The sequence below is a fragment of the Bidens hawaiensis genome, unplaced genomic scaffold, assembly GCF_021521415.1.
Source record: "Bidens hawaiensis isolate Kalapana, Puna unplaced genomic scaffold, B.hawaiensis_p1.1 tig00019660_1, whole genome shotgun sequence".
Lineage (NCBI taxonomy): Eukaryota > Viridiplantae > Streptophyta > Magnoliopsida > Asterales > Asteraceae > Bidens > Bidens hawaiensis.
This window is the reverse complement of record NW_027492982.1, coordinates 116,541-136,099: the sequence shown is the minus strand read 5'-3', so window position 1 is coordinate 136,099 and position 19,559 is coordinate 116,541. Positions and strand designations below refer to the sequence as shown.

General features: G+C 41.3%; 2 protein-coding genes across 2 annotated transcripts; one reads left to right on the top strand and one right to left on the bottom strand.

Annotated features, from left to right (window-relative positions):
- The first annotated feature begins 740 nt into the window (after positions 1–740).
- On the top strand, positions 741–15,210 carry LOC143558818 (uncharacterized). Its single transcript, XM_077047573.1, has 7 exons — positions 741–997; positions 12,793–12,969; positions 13,051–13,200; positions 13,287–13,388; positions 13,493–13,563; positions 13,643–13,710; positions 14,735–15,210. Exons 1-7 carry the CDS (start codon positions 812–814, stop codon positions 14,971–14,973), a joined length of 993 nt encoding a protein of 330 aa, XP_076903688.1. The 5' UTR covers positions 741–811; the 3' UTR covers positions 14,974–15,210.
- A 20-nt stretch (positions 15,211–15,230) lies between these two features.
- On the bottom strand, positions 15,231–18,349 carry LOC143558816 (protein DA1-related 2-like). The gene is made up of 12 exons (XM_077047572.1): positions 17,929–18,349; positions 17,569–17,711; positions 17,275–17,362; positions 17,082–17,196; positions 16,881–17,001; positions 16,708–16,791; positions 16,477–16,596; positions 16,176–16,388; positions 16,031–16,093; positions 15,836–15,951; positions 15,688–15,746; positions 15,231–15,605 (listed from the first exon to the last, which is right to left on the bottom strand). Exons 1-12 carry the CDS (start codon positions 17,951–17,953, stop codon positions 15,295–15,297), a joined length of 1,458 nt encoding a protein of 485 aa, XP_076903687.1. The 5' UTR covers positions 17,954–18,349; the 3' UTR covers positions 15,231–15,294.
- Positions 18,350–19,559: the final 1,210 nt, after the last annotated feature.

Here is a 19,559-nt window from a genome sequence, read left to right as displayed (position 1 = left end):
TGGATCAGGTCTTTAAGAAACTTTAATGCAAGGTGAGCGATAAAATCAACAGGGTACATGGTATAAACTTAAAACCGACCAAACCCACCGACTTTCGTAAACATCAGTGATGCATTCAGTTTTTGATGTTTATGAACACACCTAGGGAAAAAACATGAGTTCAACCAGAGGCTAAACGGGTATTTTTACAAGGTGAGATCAACCGAGAGTCATGAATCCGAGGGTAAGTTGTGTTGAGATCTACAAATACAAAGAGTCGAAGGCCAATATTAATTTTTTTGAGAAAAGTAAAAGATTAAATATTTATTTATTTTCTAATTTATTAACTTATTTTGTTTATTCATGTTTTATTAAAATCCTTTCTAATTCATGGTTGATTTGTTTAAATTTTCTAATTCATGTATGCCATGTTTTAAACGACTCGTTAGAAGTTAGAACTATAAAGTAAGACAAACAATACAAAAATATCTATACAACTTTAATGTTTAAATATTTAACCGTTACTTCTATACGTATTTATTTAATAAAAAAATCACGCAGTTAAAAAAAGAAAGTAATAACGGTAGGAATAGGATAACTGTGAGACTGTCTCTTCGTCAAAAACCACGCATTTGGCACGCAGAAAACCATGAACTTGCTTTTCTTTGTTTCTTAGAAAATAATCATAAAATAACAACAAAAATAATTCTTCGTAACTCATCAATCAATTAATTCTCATCATCATCATTTAGAAGTCAATTCAATCACTTAGAAATTTATCATCCGCTGATAATTTAATTTCAGTTTCTGATCTTACAATCAAATTGATAATATGCAAACAGAGGCTAGGGTTAGGGTTGTTGAAGGCGGTGGTGGATCGGCTCATAAACTGGTGGCTCACCACCAACATCACCGATCGCAGATCGGAGCCGTTTCTCAACTCATCGCCGGTGGTGTCGCCGGCGCCATTAGCAAAACCTGCACTGCTCCTTTTGCTCGCCTCACTATCCTCTTTCAGGTTTCATTTATTATCAATTCAAATTAAATTGTGTATCCGAATTCTTATTATTCAAATTAGGTATTTGAACTGTACAAAAGTATTAGTTTGAGTAGTAAGCAAACAGAGTAAACGAGTAATTCTCTCATTTAATTGAAAATATGATTTTTCTTATATATGATTAGGTTCGTTTACTTTCATTCGTTTAATAAATGAACGAACATGAACTACAAGTTTTGTTGTTTTAGTTAAATGAACCAACACGAACAGAGTCAAAGTTCACTTATTCAGTTATTTGTGTTCGTGAATGTTCGGTAATGTGTGTTGTATTTTTATAATATTTTATTTGTAATAACCAACCTAACATTTAACTTTTATAATTTTATCGTTTATGTTCAAGTTCATTTCGTTAATGGTATGTTTAATAAAGTTTTGTTTTAACTAACAACAAATCTAACTCGTGCTTCGTTGACATTGTTGGGAATTTCGGTTAAAGGCCGTTACTTGGCGTGCAAGGTTAAGTAACGAGATTTAAGGAGTGGATAATTATAAATAACTAAATGTGCTTAGATTTAATTGTTAGTATAATTATTATGTCATATTATTTAGCAATCCTAGTTGTAGTCTAAACGTGATAGGTTAGATTATAAATACCCGTGCTTTGGGGTTAAAGATTGTAACAGTAATCAGGTAATTGGGTAATTGAGTTTTGTGAAGTTTCTCAATAATAATGTTCGTGTTTGGGTGTTAGCCAAATTAACGTGTCTGGGTTTTGAGTTCGTGTTCAATACCTGGTACTAATTCCATTAATTGGTATCAGAGCCTAAGAAGGACCTGTGTTGAAGCCGGAGAAACCTGTGACGTGAAGATCTCCGACCGATAATTTTATTGTCGTTCAATCCCTGCAACCGGCGTTCAATCGATTCGACAGTAGCAGCATCCAAACCCGTGACGTGAGGGGGAAGCAGTAGCGATCGATTGGGTTCGTTGACGGACCTGTGTTCTTCGGACCTGTGCAATTGAAGGTCGGAGTATCCTGTGACGTGAGGGAACTACCATCGGCCTTCAAGACACTGTCTGCGTTCATCGGAAAACCTGTGACGTGAGGAATTCCGGCGAAGATTATTGAAATCGGTGTTCGATTGACGTTTGTTCGGACCTGCTGATTTCTGGTGACGTGAGGAAATTTTGTGTTTGGAGTCTGAGCTTTGGGAACACAAAAAGAAAGGTTATAAAGTCAAAAAATAAATTAGTGGGCAGGGGCTACGAAAGCAAAAGACAAACAAAGAAGCTTTTGAGGTTATTAAGTTTTTTATAACTTTAATTGAAGACCTGCAAATCTGCAACCATTCACGTGATTCAAGTGGTGGTGCCGTTACTTTTCCACTTTATCTATATCAGTTTTTTGGTTTCACTGTGCAAACAAAAAGATTGACAGAATGTCAATTTTATTGTTTTGGTGAAAGGGTTTGGTGGTAAAGATTTATTCAATTGAATATTTTAAGGTGGTTTGGTTGTTGAAGAAACACTAACCAGACCCCGGGCAGATTACTGGTAACATGGGGGTTGGAGAGCTGTTTCCCACGAGGGGTTAGACCCTTGGAAGATGGTTCTTCTGATAACCTGCAAAATAGACACCGTGAGCTCGTCACTGAGAAGGGGGGGTTCCTCCTTGTGACCACCCTCCGGCGTGAGAATCAGACTAGATTGCTCTTTAAATATAAAAGTATATTAAGAGATTGCTAGAGCAGATATCAGGTATATATGATAAGATAAGATGTTCTAAGATGATCATACCATTGGGGTATTTATAGCCGAAGGTAGGTTTCCAAGGGGTTTAGCCGGCCCAACACGCTACCAACTGTAACCTATGCACGTGCCTTGCCTGTGAGTGGTGGATAGGTAGCGGCTGACACAGAGCAGGCGTGTCGTGCACTCTTCCTCTTCTGCCAACTACAGGCTAGGCACGTGGTATGGCAGGAGTTGGTGGGTAGGCGGCGGCTATTGGTCACAGTGCTGTGGCGTGCTGTCTGCCATGCTGCTGTCAGTGAGCTGTCGCATTCTTGGTCAGATCTTTTGTCTGTACCTCGTCATGTATCACACAAAAGATCCTCCATCATACGGACTGGCTCATTTAGGCGGGAGTTTTCCCCCTCCCGCATTTGCTCATTCCTTCAGGTGACACTGGGGAGAGTTAAGTGCCTTGTGCGTGTAGCCATGCTGCGCGGGTGGCCTTCCCTAATGGCTTGTATCCGAGGCTGCGGGGACAGGCGGAGTCCTTCACCATTGGGAGGCATTTCCTGCGGGACCAGCTTGCGTACTGCGCGTAAGGACGTTACGTCTCTGAGCATGGTTGGTCCTGCGGATCCAGTTGGTCTCTGCGCAGACGTCCCTGTTTAAGGTGAGTCTTGCGGGTCCAACTGGGCTCTGCTGGGACCTACCTCTTCAAGTCCCCCCAGTCCAATGTTCTTCTCATGAGTGTTTAATAAAATGAGGTGAACTTTTGGACTTGAGCAAAGGGTTTTGAAAAGGGGTTTTGTAAGGTTTTCCATGGGGATTCTTTCCGCGGAAGTCCTTGTCACTTGCAGAAATGCCCGAGTTTCCTGCTTGGTCTTTGGGTATGATGCGGGTAGGTCTGTAACCTCCTCGCAAGTCAGGAGCATTGAGTCCCAGTTGTATGTATTTTCCATGAGGTTTTGGTAGTTTTGAACATAGTGATCAATTATGTTAAGACCACCAATTCCATCTTGGAGCTTCAAACAACGTAGTTCTCGACGTTCCCGCTATGCGGGGATGTTATTTCCGTTTCCGCAAGCATTGCCCAGAAGATCCTTCTTGGTTTCAATTCCCAGCGGAGCGCTAGGTATGTGAAGGGTTTTGCCTTAACACTGTACCTGTGCTCGTCTTACGGTTACTTTACTTCCAAGGTATTCCTGGCGTCAATTCCCTGCGGGTGTTAGGTATGTGAAGGGTTTTGCCTTTACACTGTACCCGCACCCGTCTTATAGTTACTTGGTTGCCGAGGTACTTGGCTTCAATTCCCTGCGGGTGCTAGGTATGTGAAGGGTTTTGCCTTAACACTGTACCCGCATCCGTCTTACGGTTACTTGTTCACCAAGGTTTTCTTGGCTTCAATTCCCTGCGGGTGTTAGGTATGTGAAGGGTTTTGCCTTAACACTGTACCCACAGCCGTCTTACTGTTATTTGTTTGCCAAGGTTTATTTGGCTTCAATTCCCTGCGGGTGCTAGGTATGTGAAGGGTTTTGCCTTTACACTGTACCCGCATCCGTCTTACGGTTACTTGCTTGCCAAGGGGTAAGGGGTATTTTCCCGCTTACTTTTTAATATTTTCGAATTTTGAATTTTGAAATTCGAAGAGTTGGTGAAAAGATAAGTCCAAACCTCTGAAACGTCGTGCGACGGTTTCTTCTGACTGTGTCAGGACGTGCAGGGAGTTATGGTGACGTGACAGAACATGGTCATTCCAGTTGCTTTTTCAGGCGCGTGGGCACGGGATTTCGGGCGCGTAGCCGCGAAATCTCTGGCATACGTCCTTGTGACAGATGTTGCCAGCTTGCTTTTGCCACGCGTCATAGTTTCATTGCACCTTTGATTTCTCTCTCTTCCGTATTAAATTCATCGCATTAATTGCGATTACTATATAAAGGGGGAGAGGGTTATTTGCAATTCACACTTTTCACTTTCATCTCTTCTTCTCAAGTAATTTCCGGCGAATTTTTCTGTTCAGTAAAGCATTACCCTGAAATCTCTTTTCATCTTTCTTCCACCATGTCTTCTCATGATGCTGATGACCAGAAGACTGCTGGCGAATGCCAGTGCTCTCTTCCTGTCGATCTGTACCAGTATATCGTCAGGAAGTTCATGCTCGAGTCTCTCGAGCCTGAGTTTCCTGAACCCCACCATACTGTGTACGATGCCCCTAGTGGCAAGATCGGGGTTTATGCTGCATTCTTTGTCTACGGAAACCTTAGGTTTCCGTTGACAAAGTTTGTGTACCGTGTCCTGGAGAGGCACGGTGTGCACCTGACAGAGGTGCACCCCATGGCCATTGCCAAGGTCCGGCACTTTGAGTGGGTGTGCCGGATACTGGGCCTTGAGCCCCTCGTTGACCGTCTGATGACCTTCTACACTTGGAGGTGCATCCAGGGGTGGTACACTCTTACAACCCGTATCAAGGGTTTAAAGATTTGTACCACCGAGCGGAGTCTTCGCTCATGGAGAAGAGAGTTCTTCTTCATATCCGCTCGCGCCATCCCCATCGCCATGAAGTTCAAGAATGGCCAGGCGCTTCCGAACCTTCCCGCCCTCAACTACGAGGAGGCGGAATGGTTCTCGAAGATATCCCGGGTCCAGTCCCCGGTTTTCCGTTTTCCGGAGTCGGCGATGGTGATGCTGGGGATGAGCCGGGTGTGGAAGGCGGCGAATGCGGATAAGGTTCCGATCGTCCTTGAATATGGTTCGAACTCTGTCCCTTATGGTACGTCTTGTTTCATTTTGCTGACTTCGATTTTTTCTAACTTTCTTGTTGATTTCAGAGGGGAACGATCTTCAGTCGCTCCTGAACCCGCGGGAGGAAGATGGTCCCGCGCGGATGGGTACTCGTGCTCTGGACGAGAACGAGTTGCCCATCTTAGAGCAGACCGCGGGTCGGTTCGTGGAGGTTTACCCGCCAGGCCAAGAGATCCTGAGCCACCGACGGCCAGGTAAGCCTATCTTCTACCCTGAACCTCTCAATGCTGTGCCTGCTGCTGGAGTTGACATTTCTTCTTCTGAGGAATCCGCAGAAGGTCCTCCACTGGTGCGGAAGAAAAAGGCTGCCGTCGGGAAAGGCAAGGAGAAGGTGGCCTCTACGGCCGACCCGGTAGTCCTATCTGACTCGGAGTCAGATAGTGCAGAGGTGGCGGGGAAGCCCGGTGGTGAGGAGACCACCGCTCCGGAGGCTGTAGCTGTTACCTCCGGGGAGGCAGCGACGACGACGGTTACCGGTGTCAAGAGGCCGGCTCCATCGGGTTCGCCCCCGCTCGTCCGTACGTTCAAGCTCAAGAAACCCCGTAAGTACCCCCCATAATTCTTGTCTAGATTTGTTGTTTCAAATAAATTTTTCTAACACTTTTGCTTGTGCAGGTGTGGATGTTGACGCATTCCATGGTGGAGTTGGAGCAAGTATTCCCCCGCCAATGAGGGAAGGCTCGGTCAGCCTTCCCGAGGCGTCGACCCAGGCGTCTGCGCCTGCTTCCGTTGGTTCCAGCCTTCCTGAGGCTGTTCCAGCTGAGAAGGTGTCTCCGCCGGCCGTGAGTGCAATTTTTACAGCATCTTTCACGGAGCCGGCGGTTACTGTTGCTGAGGAGGCGACGCCAACAATGGCTACCACAGCGGCTGCCACTATACCTGCGCCACCGGCACCGACGGCCGGACCATCAGGTACGCGCCGGGCTTCCCGCCGATCTATGCCACCTTCCCATCTGCCTGACCTGTTGGATGGATTTCCTTTAGGTTCAGGTGATGGGTTTGGCGGCTATCGGCCTGTTATTGACCCTACAGGTACGTAGGGTTCTTTTTCCTTTGTATATTTTTGTCATCTTTTCCTAACTGCCTTTGTTTCTTTTGCAGTGTCGGATTCCAATGAAGTGTATGTTCCAAGATGGAACATACGCCGAGGAACAACCCTTCGCACCCCTGTGGAGTGCGGATTGGGCTCGCCACGCTGCTCCTCATGGTGCGTTGGGGGAAGCCATGGCTAGCTACCAGGAGGGTAGGCTAACCAATGAGCTTCGGGTTCTCCAAGCCCGGATGCAGCCCCGCGTCGAGCTGCTTTGTCGTGAAAACGACAAGTTAAAAGCAGCTCGCGCCAAAGAAATATCTGAGACGCGGGCTCTGCGGGAGGAGAACCGGCAGTTGGCCGCTGCCGCCGCCGAGAAGGAGAGAGCATTCAAGGCCCTCGAGGTTGAAGTCCAGGCGCGACTCGAGGCCCGCTCCAAGGCTGCCCAAGCTGTGAATGAACAGCTTCGGCTGGCTAAGGAGACTGCGCGAAACTCAACTGAGAGGGCTGCCAAGGCTGAAGCTGTTGCTGAGCCGCTTCGCGAAGAGAATGAGCAGCTTAAATGCAAATTAAAGGCTCTTCAGCATGCTCATGACGCCTTGGCAATGGAAGATGCCAAGAAGCTGCAGGAGATCCTTGACCAGAGGGGGGTGCTTGACCGCACTGAAAGGAAACTCAAAAGCGTCGAAGAGGCTGCCGCCAAGGAAGTTCAACTTGCCAACCTTGATAAAAGCGGAGCCGAACGTGCTTACAAAGAAAGTCAAGCTACCCTCCAATGGCTGCTTCGAGAAGCGTTGCCTCAGGTATCTTTATCTTTTTCTTTACGCTTTCCGCTCGTAATTAGAAAATGTTCTAACTTGTATTCTTTTGTAGGTTGTGCGTCGGGTCCTTTCAGAGACCTCTTATGACGATGCGATGAGCGCAGCCCTCAACGCTTCTCATGAGGATGGGGAGAAGACTGGCTTCCTGCTTGGTCTTGGGTTTGCTGAGAGAGGCTTTCCGCCCTCCAACTTCCCTTTATTCAATGTTAATACTGAAGCTGCTTATGACCAAGCTGTGAACCAGTACGCTGCCTTCCCGCATCCAGTGGTGGAGAAGGTGAATGAAGCTGCTGCTGCTGATGATGGGCTAAACATCCTTAAGGCTTTCCTTGGGCAGCCGCTCTCTGACGGTGCTGGTCCAAGCGGAGGTGGCCCTGAAGCCTGATCCTGAAGATCCCTTCCCACTGCTAGGGTAGACTTAGCTTTGTATAGATTTCTTTTAGGCGGGTAGTTACCCGGCCACTGTTGTAATATATCATTGAAATATACGATTGTTATTCCTTTCATTGGATTCTTTGCTTTATAAACTTATGACTTGCATACTTAGTTTAAAATAGCAATTTTCCAAGTGTTTAGAATAAGAACCTTTGAACGTGGTTGATAGTGGGTTAAAGTTTCGCTTCCTCCTTCGTGATTGTGCGGGTAGAACCGTCACTTGCACTTGGTAGGATGGCTAAACTTTAACTTTTATCTAACCTGCGTGTAGGTTTTTCTTACTTTTTGAGGATAAGTTAACCTTTGAACGTGGTTGATAATAGGTGTGAAGTTTTGCTTCCTCTTTCGTGATTGCGCGGGTAGAACCGTCACTTGCACTTAGTAGGATGGCAAAACTTTACCCATACCTGACCTGCGTGTAGGTTTTTCTTACCTTTTTAAGAATTTTGTTTTGAACCGTTCGACGCGCAGTTGTCGATAGGTTAGTGTTCATCTTCCTTTCATGATTCGTGTGGATAGACCGGCACTTTCATTTAATGGAATAATTGAACTCTTCTCCTTCAACTGACCTGCGTGAAGGTTTGCCATGTTATTGGGTTCGTGCGGGTAAGACCGCCTTCCCACGCAACGACTTCACGTAATGTGAATGCCGTCACCAGTGTTGGATAGTTTTAACCGTTCGACGCGCGGTTGTTGATAGGTTAGTGTTCATTTTTCTTTCATGATTCATGCGGATAGACCGGCACTTTCATTTAATGGAATAATTGAACTCCTCCTTCAACTGACCTGCGTGAAGGTTTGCCTGTTGAGGATAAGTTAACCTTTGAACGTGGCTGATAATAGGTGTGAAGTTTTGCTTCCTCTTTCGTGATTGTGCGGGTAGACCCGTCACTTGCACTTAGTAGGATGGCATAACTTTACCCATATCTGACCTGCGTATAGGTTTACCTTTTCCTCTTAAGAATTTTGAACCGTCCCACGCGCGGTTGTTGATAGGTTGGTGCAGTTCCCTCGAATGATTCATGCGGATAGACCAGCACTTTCATATGGTAACTTTTTTTCCCCTTCAACTGACCTGCGTGAAGGTTTATCATGCTTTTTGGGTTCGTGCGGGTAGGACCGCCTTCCCATGCAATGACGTTTTTTGTAATTATGCGGTGAAAACCGGCATATTAGTGTGTACAAAAGTATAAATGTAAATCATCAGCTTCGACGTTTGAAAGAGAATCATTTCCATTAGAAGTGGCTCTTGGCCTTTTCTGTACAAATTGGAATTGATTACATGCAAACTGTGTAATTGAACTCCCTTCCATGTTGGGACAGGAGTGCCATCGAGCCGACACGCACCTGTTTCGGGATCTCGTTCTTTACGCAGCATGTAGTCTCCATATTGAAGCTGATTTTTTATTCATGTTTACCCCAGCCATGGTTCCACACGCACCTGCCTGCCTGCTTAGCTTTTATTTCGCCACGAGGTGTGCGAGCGTTTGGTGGTAAAGATTTATTCAATTGAATATTTTAAGGTGGTTTGGTTGTGCACATAAATCAAATCACGTGTTAGAACAATTGAATCAAGGTCACGGAATTTTTCGGTAACCTATAGCAGGAGAATCAAGATGGGTGACGCGAACCAAGCGAAAAAGGAGACGATCTCCGGGTCGTTTCAGTGTCCGCGTTTGACGAAAACAAACTACACGATTTGGAGTATGCATATGGAGGTTATTTTTGGGATTCATGGAGTTTGGGATGTGATTGACCCGGGCTCTAATGATGCGAAGCAAAATAACATCGTGAAGGCGCTTCTGTTTCAGTCGATTCCCGAGGAACAGATACTTCAAATCGGTAATTTTAAATTGGCAAAAGAGATGTGGGATGCCATAAAGTCAAGAAATATGGGCGCGGAACGTGTGAAGGATGCTAGACTTCATACGTTAATACGTGAATTTGACGGTATGATGAAAGAAACCGAAACCATTGATGAGTATGCCTCGAGAATAACCGCGATCTCTTCTAAAACAGCCACACTTGGACAACCGTAAGAAGAAAGGAAGCTAGTCCAGAAATTCTTCACAAGCCTGCCGAGCCGGTTTATCCAAGTTGTAGCATCCCTCGAGCAAGTGTTAGACCTTAAAACAGTCGGTTTTGAGGATGTTGTCGGGAGGCTAAAGACTTATGAGGAGCGTATAAAAGGACACGTGTTGTGTTCTGAAGAAGGTAAACTTTTGTTTAATAATTCTGAATCCTCTTCGAGTTCGAAGCAGTTTTCACGCGAATCGAGTAGGGGGCGCGGGAAAGGTTCGAATCGAGGACGTGGTGGTGGACGTGAGAGTCAGAACCGTGGTTCACAAGGAGGGTCCAACGAAGGGGATAAACGAAAGGGTAAAAAGGATTACTCGGAAGTTCAATGCTTTCGTTGTGATGAATTTGGTCACTTCGTTTCGAGGTGTCCGTTACGAAGGAAAGAAAGACAAGCACATTTGGCCGAAGCAAAAGAAAAAGACCCGTCCCTCTATATGGTGCAGTGCGTTCAAGAAAAAGTGTACTTGAATGAACGAAAGGTTATACCAAAAGATTACGAGGGTGGTTCGAACGAACAAGACTTGTGGTATTTGGATAACGGTGCGAGCAACCATATGACGGGTAATTTATCTTTTTTCTCTGAGTTAAATAAGCGTGTTGGTGGCAAAGTTAAATTTGGAGATGGGTCTTATGTTGATATTTGCGGGAAAGGGTCGATATTGCTAGTCGGTAAAACGGGGGAGCAACAATTATTGACCGACATTTATTATATTCCTAGTTTACAAAGTAATATTATTAGTCTTGGGCAAGCAACAGAAAGTGGTTGTGATATTCGTATGAAAGACGATTACTTGTTAATGTATGATGATCAAGGAAAATTGTTGATGAGGGTTACTCGATCCAAGAATCGTCTTTATACGATTAAGTTAAAGACGGGGAAACCCGTGTGTTTACAAGCCCGGATTGATAATGAGAATTGGCTTTGGCACGCGAGACTAGGACACCTAAATTTCGAGTCTATGAAACAAATGGTGAAAAATAATATGGTCGTTGGAATGCCAAATGTTGATCAAGAAAATCAAATTTGTGACTCGTGCTTAGTCGGGAAGCAAACGAGGAAACCGTTTCCGAAGTCGGCGAATTTTAGAGCAACCCGAGCCTTGGAACTAATCCATGGAGATTTATGCAGGCCCATTATTCCTAGTACCATAGTCGGAAATAGGTACGTGTTCGTCTTGATAGATGATTTTTCTCGTTTCATGTGGACTTTTCTGTTGAAGGAAAAAAGTGAAGCGTTCGACACCTTCAAGCGATTTAAAGTCATGGTGGAAGCGGAAAATAGTGAGAAAATCAAGACGTTTCGAACCGATCGAGGGGGAGAATTTACTTCTCGTGATTTCAATCGGTTCTCTAAAAACAAGGGGTTTATTCGGCATTTAACCGCTCCATATACACGTCAACAAAACTGTGTTGTCGAAAGGCGAAACCGCACGATATTGGATATGACTCGGAGCATATTAAAAGCGAGATTGGATCCGAGTATAAAAGTTTCTAAATTTGAAGACGAAGAAGATTCTGATGCTACGAGATATCGAAAGATTGTCGGGTGTCTCCTGTACCTGTTACAAACTCGTCCCGACTTGGCGTATTCGGTCGGAGTCGTAAGCCGGTACATGCAAAACCCGAAGCAATCTCATGCAACTCTTATAAAGCAAATTATTCATTATACTCAAGGTACCCTCAGTTTTGGTATTTCTTACACTCGTGGGAAAAACGTGTTAGTTGGTTATAGTGATAGTAGCCATAACATTGACCAAGACGATGGCAGAAGCGCTACGGGGCAAGTGTTTTATCTTGGGTCTTCACCAATTACTTGGTGTTCTCAGAAACAATGTACGGTTGCACTCTCATCGTGTGAAGCAGAGTACATGGCGGCAAGCGCAGCCGCGTGTCAGGCGGTTTGGCTAAGAGACTTGATAAGTGAGTTATTCGACAAGGAAATTCAAGCAGTGGTGTTACGTATCGATAATACATCAGCAATAGCACTCGTGAAGAATCCGGTTTTCCATGGAAGGACCAAACACATTAAATCTCGGTTTCACTACATTCGAGAATGTGTTGATCGTGACGAAGTAAGTGTCAAGCATGTTAGTGGTGTTAAGCAATGTGCCGATATCTTGACGAAGGCTCTTGGGAGAATCAAATTCAAGGAGATGCGGGAATTACTTGGAGTTGAAGACTTGTCGGTTTCGAGTTCGAAATTCCGGGGGTGATTGTTGGGAATTTCGGTTAAAGGCCGTTGCTTGGCGTGCAAGGTTAAGTAACGAGATTTAAGGAGTGGATAATTATAAACAATTAAATGTGCTTAGATTTAATTGTTAGTATAATTATTATGTCATATTATTTAGCAATCCTAGTTGTAGTCTAAACGTGATAGGTTAGATTATAAATACCCGTGCTTTGGGGTTAGAGATTGTAACAGTAATCAGGTAATTGGGTAATTGAGTTTTGTGAAGTTTCTCAATAATAATATTCGTGTTTGGGTGTTAGCCAAATTAACGTGTCTGGGTTTTGAGTTCGTGTTCAATACCTGGTACCAATTCCATTAATTATCACAATAAAACCGTCGATTGGGTGATGATTATGTTTTAAGATTATTATTGTTATAAAATTTTTAACTTTATATTTAATTAAGGTGATTATGTTAAGATTACTTTTTTCCCCTTAAACAGTACATGTTCGTTTGCGTTCGTGAATAACTTCAATTCCTTAGCGAACGAACATGAACAATATTTTCCGTTCTGTTAGCGTTCATAAACCATTTGTGAACAAGTTTAATGCTAAACGAACGAACATGAACAAGGTTTCGTTCGGTTCGGTTTGTTTACAACCCTATATATGATGTTGCACTTTTTAAAATGAAATTAATATCTTAATATTGTTAGCTTTGTTAATAAAAACGGATTTTATTGATTCCGCAGGTGCAAGGCATGCACTCTAATGTTTCTACATTAAAAAGGGCTAGTATATGGCGTGAAGCTTCACGTGTTGCTAGTGAAGAAGGTTTTCGTGCATTTTGGAAGGGCAATCTTGTCACAATTGTTCATCGGTTGCCTTACTCGTCCATTAGCTTTTACTCTTTTGAAAGATATAAGAATGTTGGTACAAATGCGCTTAGCTAAAATTTCTACATGCATTTACTTTGATCATCATTCAAACTGATTATTTCAATCTGGCAGTTATTACAGTTGATGTTGGGAACCGAAGGCCATGAAACAAATCTTGGTGCAGATGTGTTTGTTAGACTTGCAGGCGGTGGCTTTGCTGGCATAACCGCTGCTTCTGCAACATATCCTTTGGATCTTGTTAGAACACGCCTTTCAGCACAAGTAAATATTCATATTTTCCTTTCTGTTAAACAAATGATTTGACTTTCTGTTATTTAAAATTCTGTATTCACCTTTTGATGTTGCAGATAAATGTACATTACTATAGAGGTATATGGCACGCTTTGCATACCATCAGCAAAGAAGAAGGCGTGTTTGGACTCTACAAGGGACTCGGTGCTTGTTTATTGGTATTGTACCATTGTTTAATAATAACTTATGCTAGTTCATCTCTTATTCTATTTTGTCGCGTATACCTTTCTTTCTACTAACTACATGATTTCAATTTTTACAGGGTGTTGGTCCCAACCTAGCAATTAGCTTCTCAGTTTATGATACTGTTAGATCTTACTGGCAATTGCAGAGGCAACTAATTGTCTTATATATCTTCATCAATCATCATAGATATTTGAATTTTCTAATTATGATGTTAATGTTGTAACAGACCGAATGATTCTACTGTTATGGTGAGTCTGGCTTGTGGCAGTCTTTCAGGCATTGCTTCATCAACGGGTTTGTGATTAAAATCTAATCCTTATAGATGAAGCCTGTAAACAAACACGAAAAATTAAACAAACAGGGTTTTTTTTTTGTCCGTGCTTGTTTGTTAAGAAAATGAATGTGTTCATGCTCATTTATGTTCATTCTTTAGCTGTATAATCGAACGGTTCACGAACGTAAACAAATGAACATAACTAAGTTAAAACCAATTAAAAGTAAATGCGAACATCAATTTTGTGGACCTAAAATTTGATAAAAACAGACTAAATTGTAATGGGGGGTATTTTAATTTCATAAAACAAGACTAGGTGATGATGGACCTAAAAAAATTAATTTTATATGTACACAAGCGTGTAAAAGAACAAACATTTACGAACTTAAATAAACAAATTAGCATCAACAAAGGGTGAACACAAATGAACGAACCAGACATGTGTTCATCTTCGCTCGTTCAACTAAATGAACAAACAATGTTGTTCATGTCCGTTCTTTTATCTGAGGACATAAACGAACGTCGTGCCAAACAGTTCATGGACAGCTAACTGAACGATTGATTCGTTTACAGGCTTAACTTATAGCACACATTACAGCTTATATTCTAAATATGTAATCAGTAAGCAGAATCTTTCAGAAAATGTTGGTTTTTGATAACTTAATTAATCTGTCCTTCGGAGGGGCAGGGAACCAAGCTTGTTGACTAAGTTTTTATTTGGAAGCAATTTAACATTATTTTACTTATTATCATAAATCTATATTTAAGTATTTCAGCATCAGATCTTGTTTGGATAACTTCATCTTACATCTAACACGGTTCTTCAAAATCTCAGTTGGTTATTGTAGGTTGACTACAGGCTAACCAACTTTGTTTAAGGAGTCAAAACATTGTGAGAGGCGTTCCTCTTTTGTCTGAGGTATGCTTCTCACCGTGACTCCCAACTGAATGTGGAAAATTATGTAAATTTGGTTACAAAGATATTGGTGGTGTTGTCTTTATTGAAGGGTAAATTCGGTATTTGACGAGCAACCTTTGTTACAGTATCATTCCCTTTAGATCTTGTGAGGCGACGGATGCAATTGGAAGGAGCAGGTGGCCGGGCCCCAGTTTATAAAACAGGAGTTTTTGGTACGTTCCGACACATACTACGGGCCGAAGGCCCACGGGGCTTATACAGAGGCATTTTGCCTGAATATTATAAGGTGGTACCCAGTATTGGCATTGTGTTTATGACCTATGAAAAACTTAAACTAGTTTTATCAGGTATAGACGCTTGCTAAATGCTAATAAATAGCCATTGTTATCATTTTCGAAACGTGTAATGTCTGTAAAAACATTATTTCCCTTGTACAGATTAGAAGGGAAGCAGTAAAATGTTTTCAGTTTTTAATGAAATGGATTTTAGCACCATAGATATAATAATTCATATTAATTTCCAAATACATTATCCCAATACCAATCACAGAAAGAAATCACTTTGAAATTTATAAAAATAAAAGACTCGTTGTCGTTTGTCACTGTCATATATCATCCTCGTGTATTCCCGAACAAAAACTTGGGTTCTTTAATGGTTAACTCAATAGTAAATAAGTGCTGGTCAATCAAAGCGGAATGCTTCCGGTTAAGCGAATGTGGTCAAGTGTCCGGCGCAAGCCGTACATATTAACAGCTGCATTAGCAGCTCTAAACCCGCCTCCATATGCCGGTGAAGCATCATTAGCTATCTGATGCATGAAAAACTCACCCAGTTTGTTCTCCAGTCGGGATTTTCCGCTTTTCTTTGAAGCTGAAGAAGACGATGACGTGGCTGCTGACGTGGAGGTTGACCCTGGCATGATCTCTGATTCTAGCCACATGTATGAAAGCACTTGGCATATACCTTCTTCTACCTCAGGATTTAGGTTTCTATATCCTGTCCAAATTATGCACATAAAAAATAATCATTAATCAAGTTTTTTAGTGTTTACTGTCTACAATACGTGTTTTCTAGTTACCTTTAAGACGTAACCAGCCGTGCATCAACTCGTGAGCAAGAATGGCACCGGTAAGTAACCTGAAACATGATTTGATTTCATGACATTTGGTTCAGAAACTGGTCTCCAAGGTTCAATAAAACATATAAAAGAAGTGTGTATCTTTTACCTCGGTAGACCGTAAAGAACGAGAATGGCGGTAACTTCACATCGCCGAGTCAATTTCTGAGGTTGAGTCCTCATTCCTATTAACCCGTGCCCACCAATTTTCGGCCTTTTCAGTATCTGAAACTCACAAAAACAAATAATATCATCATTCAGATCAAACACACCAAGTGAAGAACAAAAGAAACATAAAACTTACACTTGCAACAGTCTGCTCTTCTGAAAGACAAAGACCCCGTGTCTCGGGCATGTGATGAAATCCCTGAAAAAATAACCTGATCACAGTCATGAAACTTGAAGCTAAAAGTGATAACACAACAAATAAAGTGATGTTACACAATTACATGTTTTTCACCGACAATCGCATCATTAAGGGCGTGCCTTTCAACAAGTAACATGGGAATTTGTTGATCAAGTTTCATATTCATTCCTTCATAGTAGTCCCTAATACTATGATAAAGCGGTTGGCAGTCACCGGTATCCATTATTGCAGATTCCATACACTCCATACATAAGCTCCGCCCGTCACCCAAGGATATGAATATTACATTCACAGACTTCAACAAAGTAACAAACACATCAAAACATTTGATTATCGGATTTAATAGACGTCAAAGATTAGTTAAAAGATTACAAAAAAGATACCTCTAACCGTTCACAACTACAGCAGCGCGCGGTATTATCATGCTCGTGTACGGGACAGTATTTCTGGGACCAAAACGGATGGCATCGATACTCGATCAACCCAGCTCCATTTGTCGGAATCTTTATAAAAAGTTAGATACTTAGATTCACAAATTAGCATATTATAAAGTTATAACCATGTTTGACTGTCAAAAGTAATTGAAAGTTAACAAGGGTTTCATAGATTATTACAAATTGAAAGCAGACTTCACACTTTGGATGTGTTAGCTCTTTGAAACAAATCTTGTGGTATGCATATTTCCCTGATAAAGAGAACTTGAATCAACAGGAAAAAGGAATATTAATAAGCATCCAACTTGACTTCCAAAAACTAAGTCACCAACCAAATACCTAAAAATAACTACCTCTTGTTCTGTGATCGGGTACCGACACGCGTGGCAACAGAAACATTCGGGGTGAAAAAAGGTTCCCATGCATCCTAGGTAATTTCCATAACCGATGTTGCGATTGCAGCCACCGCATACTCTGCAAATTATTATAATATTTGGTACCCATTTTGGTAGAAAAATGCATATTAATAAAGGATTGTTCTAACTTCTAAGTACCTATATCCCATTGGTTGATACTCTCTAGGAACACAAGGAGGATATGAAGAATGAGGATCATCCTGAACTGATTTTGCAAGATCTTCTTCATCATTATTAGGTCGCCACCCGTATCCTAAAAGTAAACACAAAAACGCTTATATAAACTCGATTTTCAAATACAAGAACAGGGTTAGAATAGCAAACAACTTACCATTTGGTTTCTTCAAACCTTCAGCCAAAGAAAGTGCAATTGCTCGATCCAACTCTTCCTTTTCTTTATCGGTTCTTGATCGATTATCCTGCTGAAATTTCAAAGTGTTTAATATCAATCAAAGTGGGGTTTTCAGATCAAGAAAGGTGCCTCCTTTTTAGCACTATGTACAAAATAAACTTTTCCAACTTTTTGTTACAAATTAGCATATTAAAAGTTAAGCAAAGTTTATTTTTGATGTTTTGTTCTTCTTTCAATTTTTCAATATAAAGCAATCCCATATCTAATACTTACCAAGGATGTAACAGGAGCGCGTAAAACCATATTTTCGTCTCCGTTAAATTGTTGACCGCGATGCGTTCCACCAACGAGCCCGTAATTACTGGAACCACCTCTGAAAAGCCTACTCAACCATCTCATCAACCATGATTTCCTCTCTGCATTAAACCAATAAATTTGATAATCTACACTTCACATATGAAAAACGGTAACAAGATTCAAACTTTATCAGCTAATATTCTGTAATGAACAAAACCCATAAGCTTGTCAAACACTTGGAACAAAAAAGACAAAGAATTTAAGTTTAAGATTCATTGAGGCATATCGCCGAACACTTGGCTGGTGTTGTTAATAAAACCGAATAAGAAAGTATACCGTAAATCCCCGAAGAAGACGACATGATTGGTAGGGTTTAAGAGGTATGTATAGATGAAAAGGACTTTGAAAGAGAAAGAGATAGGTAGATAGATAGGTATGCAGAAGAACAATGGCAGGCATCATTGGTGATAAAGGTTATGTTTTTAAGAAAAAAAAAGTAATATGATTAAAGAAATGGAGAATCTCTGATGGGGTAAAAGAAAGAAAGCGATAGTTTTCATGGGGAGAGATTCTTCGCTTCAGAAAACAATTAATCGAAATCGAAATCGAAATCGAAAGAAAGATAACTGGAGAAGAATCTTGATTTCAAAATCAATCAAGAAAGTTAACGGTTGGTTTTTTTACAAAACAAATCCAGCAATCAATATTATTATTATTATTATTATTAATATTATTATTATAGTATATTTCATCATCTCTATTGGGAGAATTGAGCTTGAAGCTTAGCATCTCTGTATCTGATTGCTGTCTCTATTTATTTAAATAGTATTTGAAAGTTAATTTTGCCGGTGAAAGAGAATAACTAATTGCAGAATGGTCCTTGGAATTTTATAAATGTACATGTTTTACCCGTGCTTTTGCTTTTTCTTACTTTTTATGTCAACGGCTCATTATAATTTATAAGTCTCATGTTATATACGTTTGACGAATCTTTTGGTTTCTTATTGAAGTAAGAATATTGTTTTTGGGCATCAATAAAAGATGGTGTTTGATGTTATGCTTTAATGTTTGAAAGGCAACGTTACAACAGAGTATTTTACGGACTTATTAATTTATAGTCTACAAGGTTATTTAGGGGTGTTTGGAATTCCTTATTTTACCTCATTATAACTTTTCAATAAGTTAATAAGTTACAAAAAAAAAAACTTATGGAATTTTTCCTCTCATAGTATAAGCAATCCCATACACCTTATTACTTTTTAAAAAAGTTAAAAAGTCATATGTTGATGAAAATACGCAATCCCAAACACCCCCTTAGTCTTTGAATTCTCTTAGGAGGAAATTTTTGCGAGGAGGGAGTAATAACTAACACAAAATAAATTGGCTGGCTTGAGACTGTGTCATGCTTTAGTGACGCTAATTTGGGTCTTCTTGCAAAATGATCATGGGGATCTAGGACGGATGAACTAAGTTTATGGTGAAATTATTGTTGCCTTCCATTACTCACCAAGAAATTGTTCCTCGATTCTTTTAGTGAGAAATGTTAGACGCGTATGAAGCTCCATAGTCAAAACGGAATATCAATTAATCTATTATCTTCCTCATAGTCCATCTTAATAATATTATCCAAGGAGTATTTGGATATGGAAGGTCTATTCAATACTAGATTAGTAGTGGATAAACATTTAAGATTTCTTTTTTAGCTTTGTGCATTGAGGGCAGCAAAAGATAGTCATGTAGCATATTGCCATGCTCTTGAGAGTTTTAATTTAGTTTGGTCATAGAAGAACAGAGACAGGTAGCGGATTGTATCTCTTTTAGGAGGTGAAGAGGTAACCCATGAATTTGGAGGTGAAGAGGTGTCTTAATAAAATATAAAAGTAAGGTTGAGACCCAAAATTCACTCCGTGTTTGGAATGGGCTCTTGTCTCATCGTGGGGGGAGATAATCCTCCAGCTCATCCTTTT

Bases quoted from the DNA above. Each gene is read 5' to 3' on its own strand.
- LOC143558816 (XM_077047572.1), bottom strand. From the start codon at position 17,953: ATGTCGTCTTCTTCGGGGATTTACG. The intron at 17,002-17,081 runs GTACTTAGAAGT...AATAATTTGCAG, and splicing joins TATCAACCAATGGGATATAG to AGTATGCGGTGGCTGCAATC. The intron at 15,606-15,687 runs GTAACTAGAAAA...TAATTTGGACAG, and splicing joins CGGCTGGTTACGTCTTAAAG to GATATAGAAACCTAAATCCT.
- LOC143558818 (XM_077047573.1), top strand. From the start codon at position 812: ATGCAAACAGAGGCTAGGGTTAGGGTTGTTGAAGGCGGTGGTGGATCG. The intron at 12,970-13,050 runs GTTGGTACAAAT...TCAATCTGGCAG, and splicing joins CTTTTGAAAGATATAAGAAT to TTATTACAGTTGATGTTGGG. The intron at 13,564-13,642 runs GCAACTAATTGT...ATGTTGTAACAG, and splicing joins TCTTACTGGCAATTGCAGAG to ACCGAATGATTCTACTGTTA.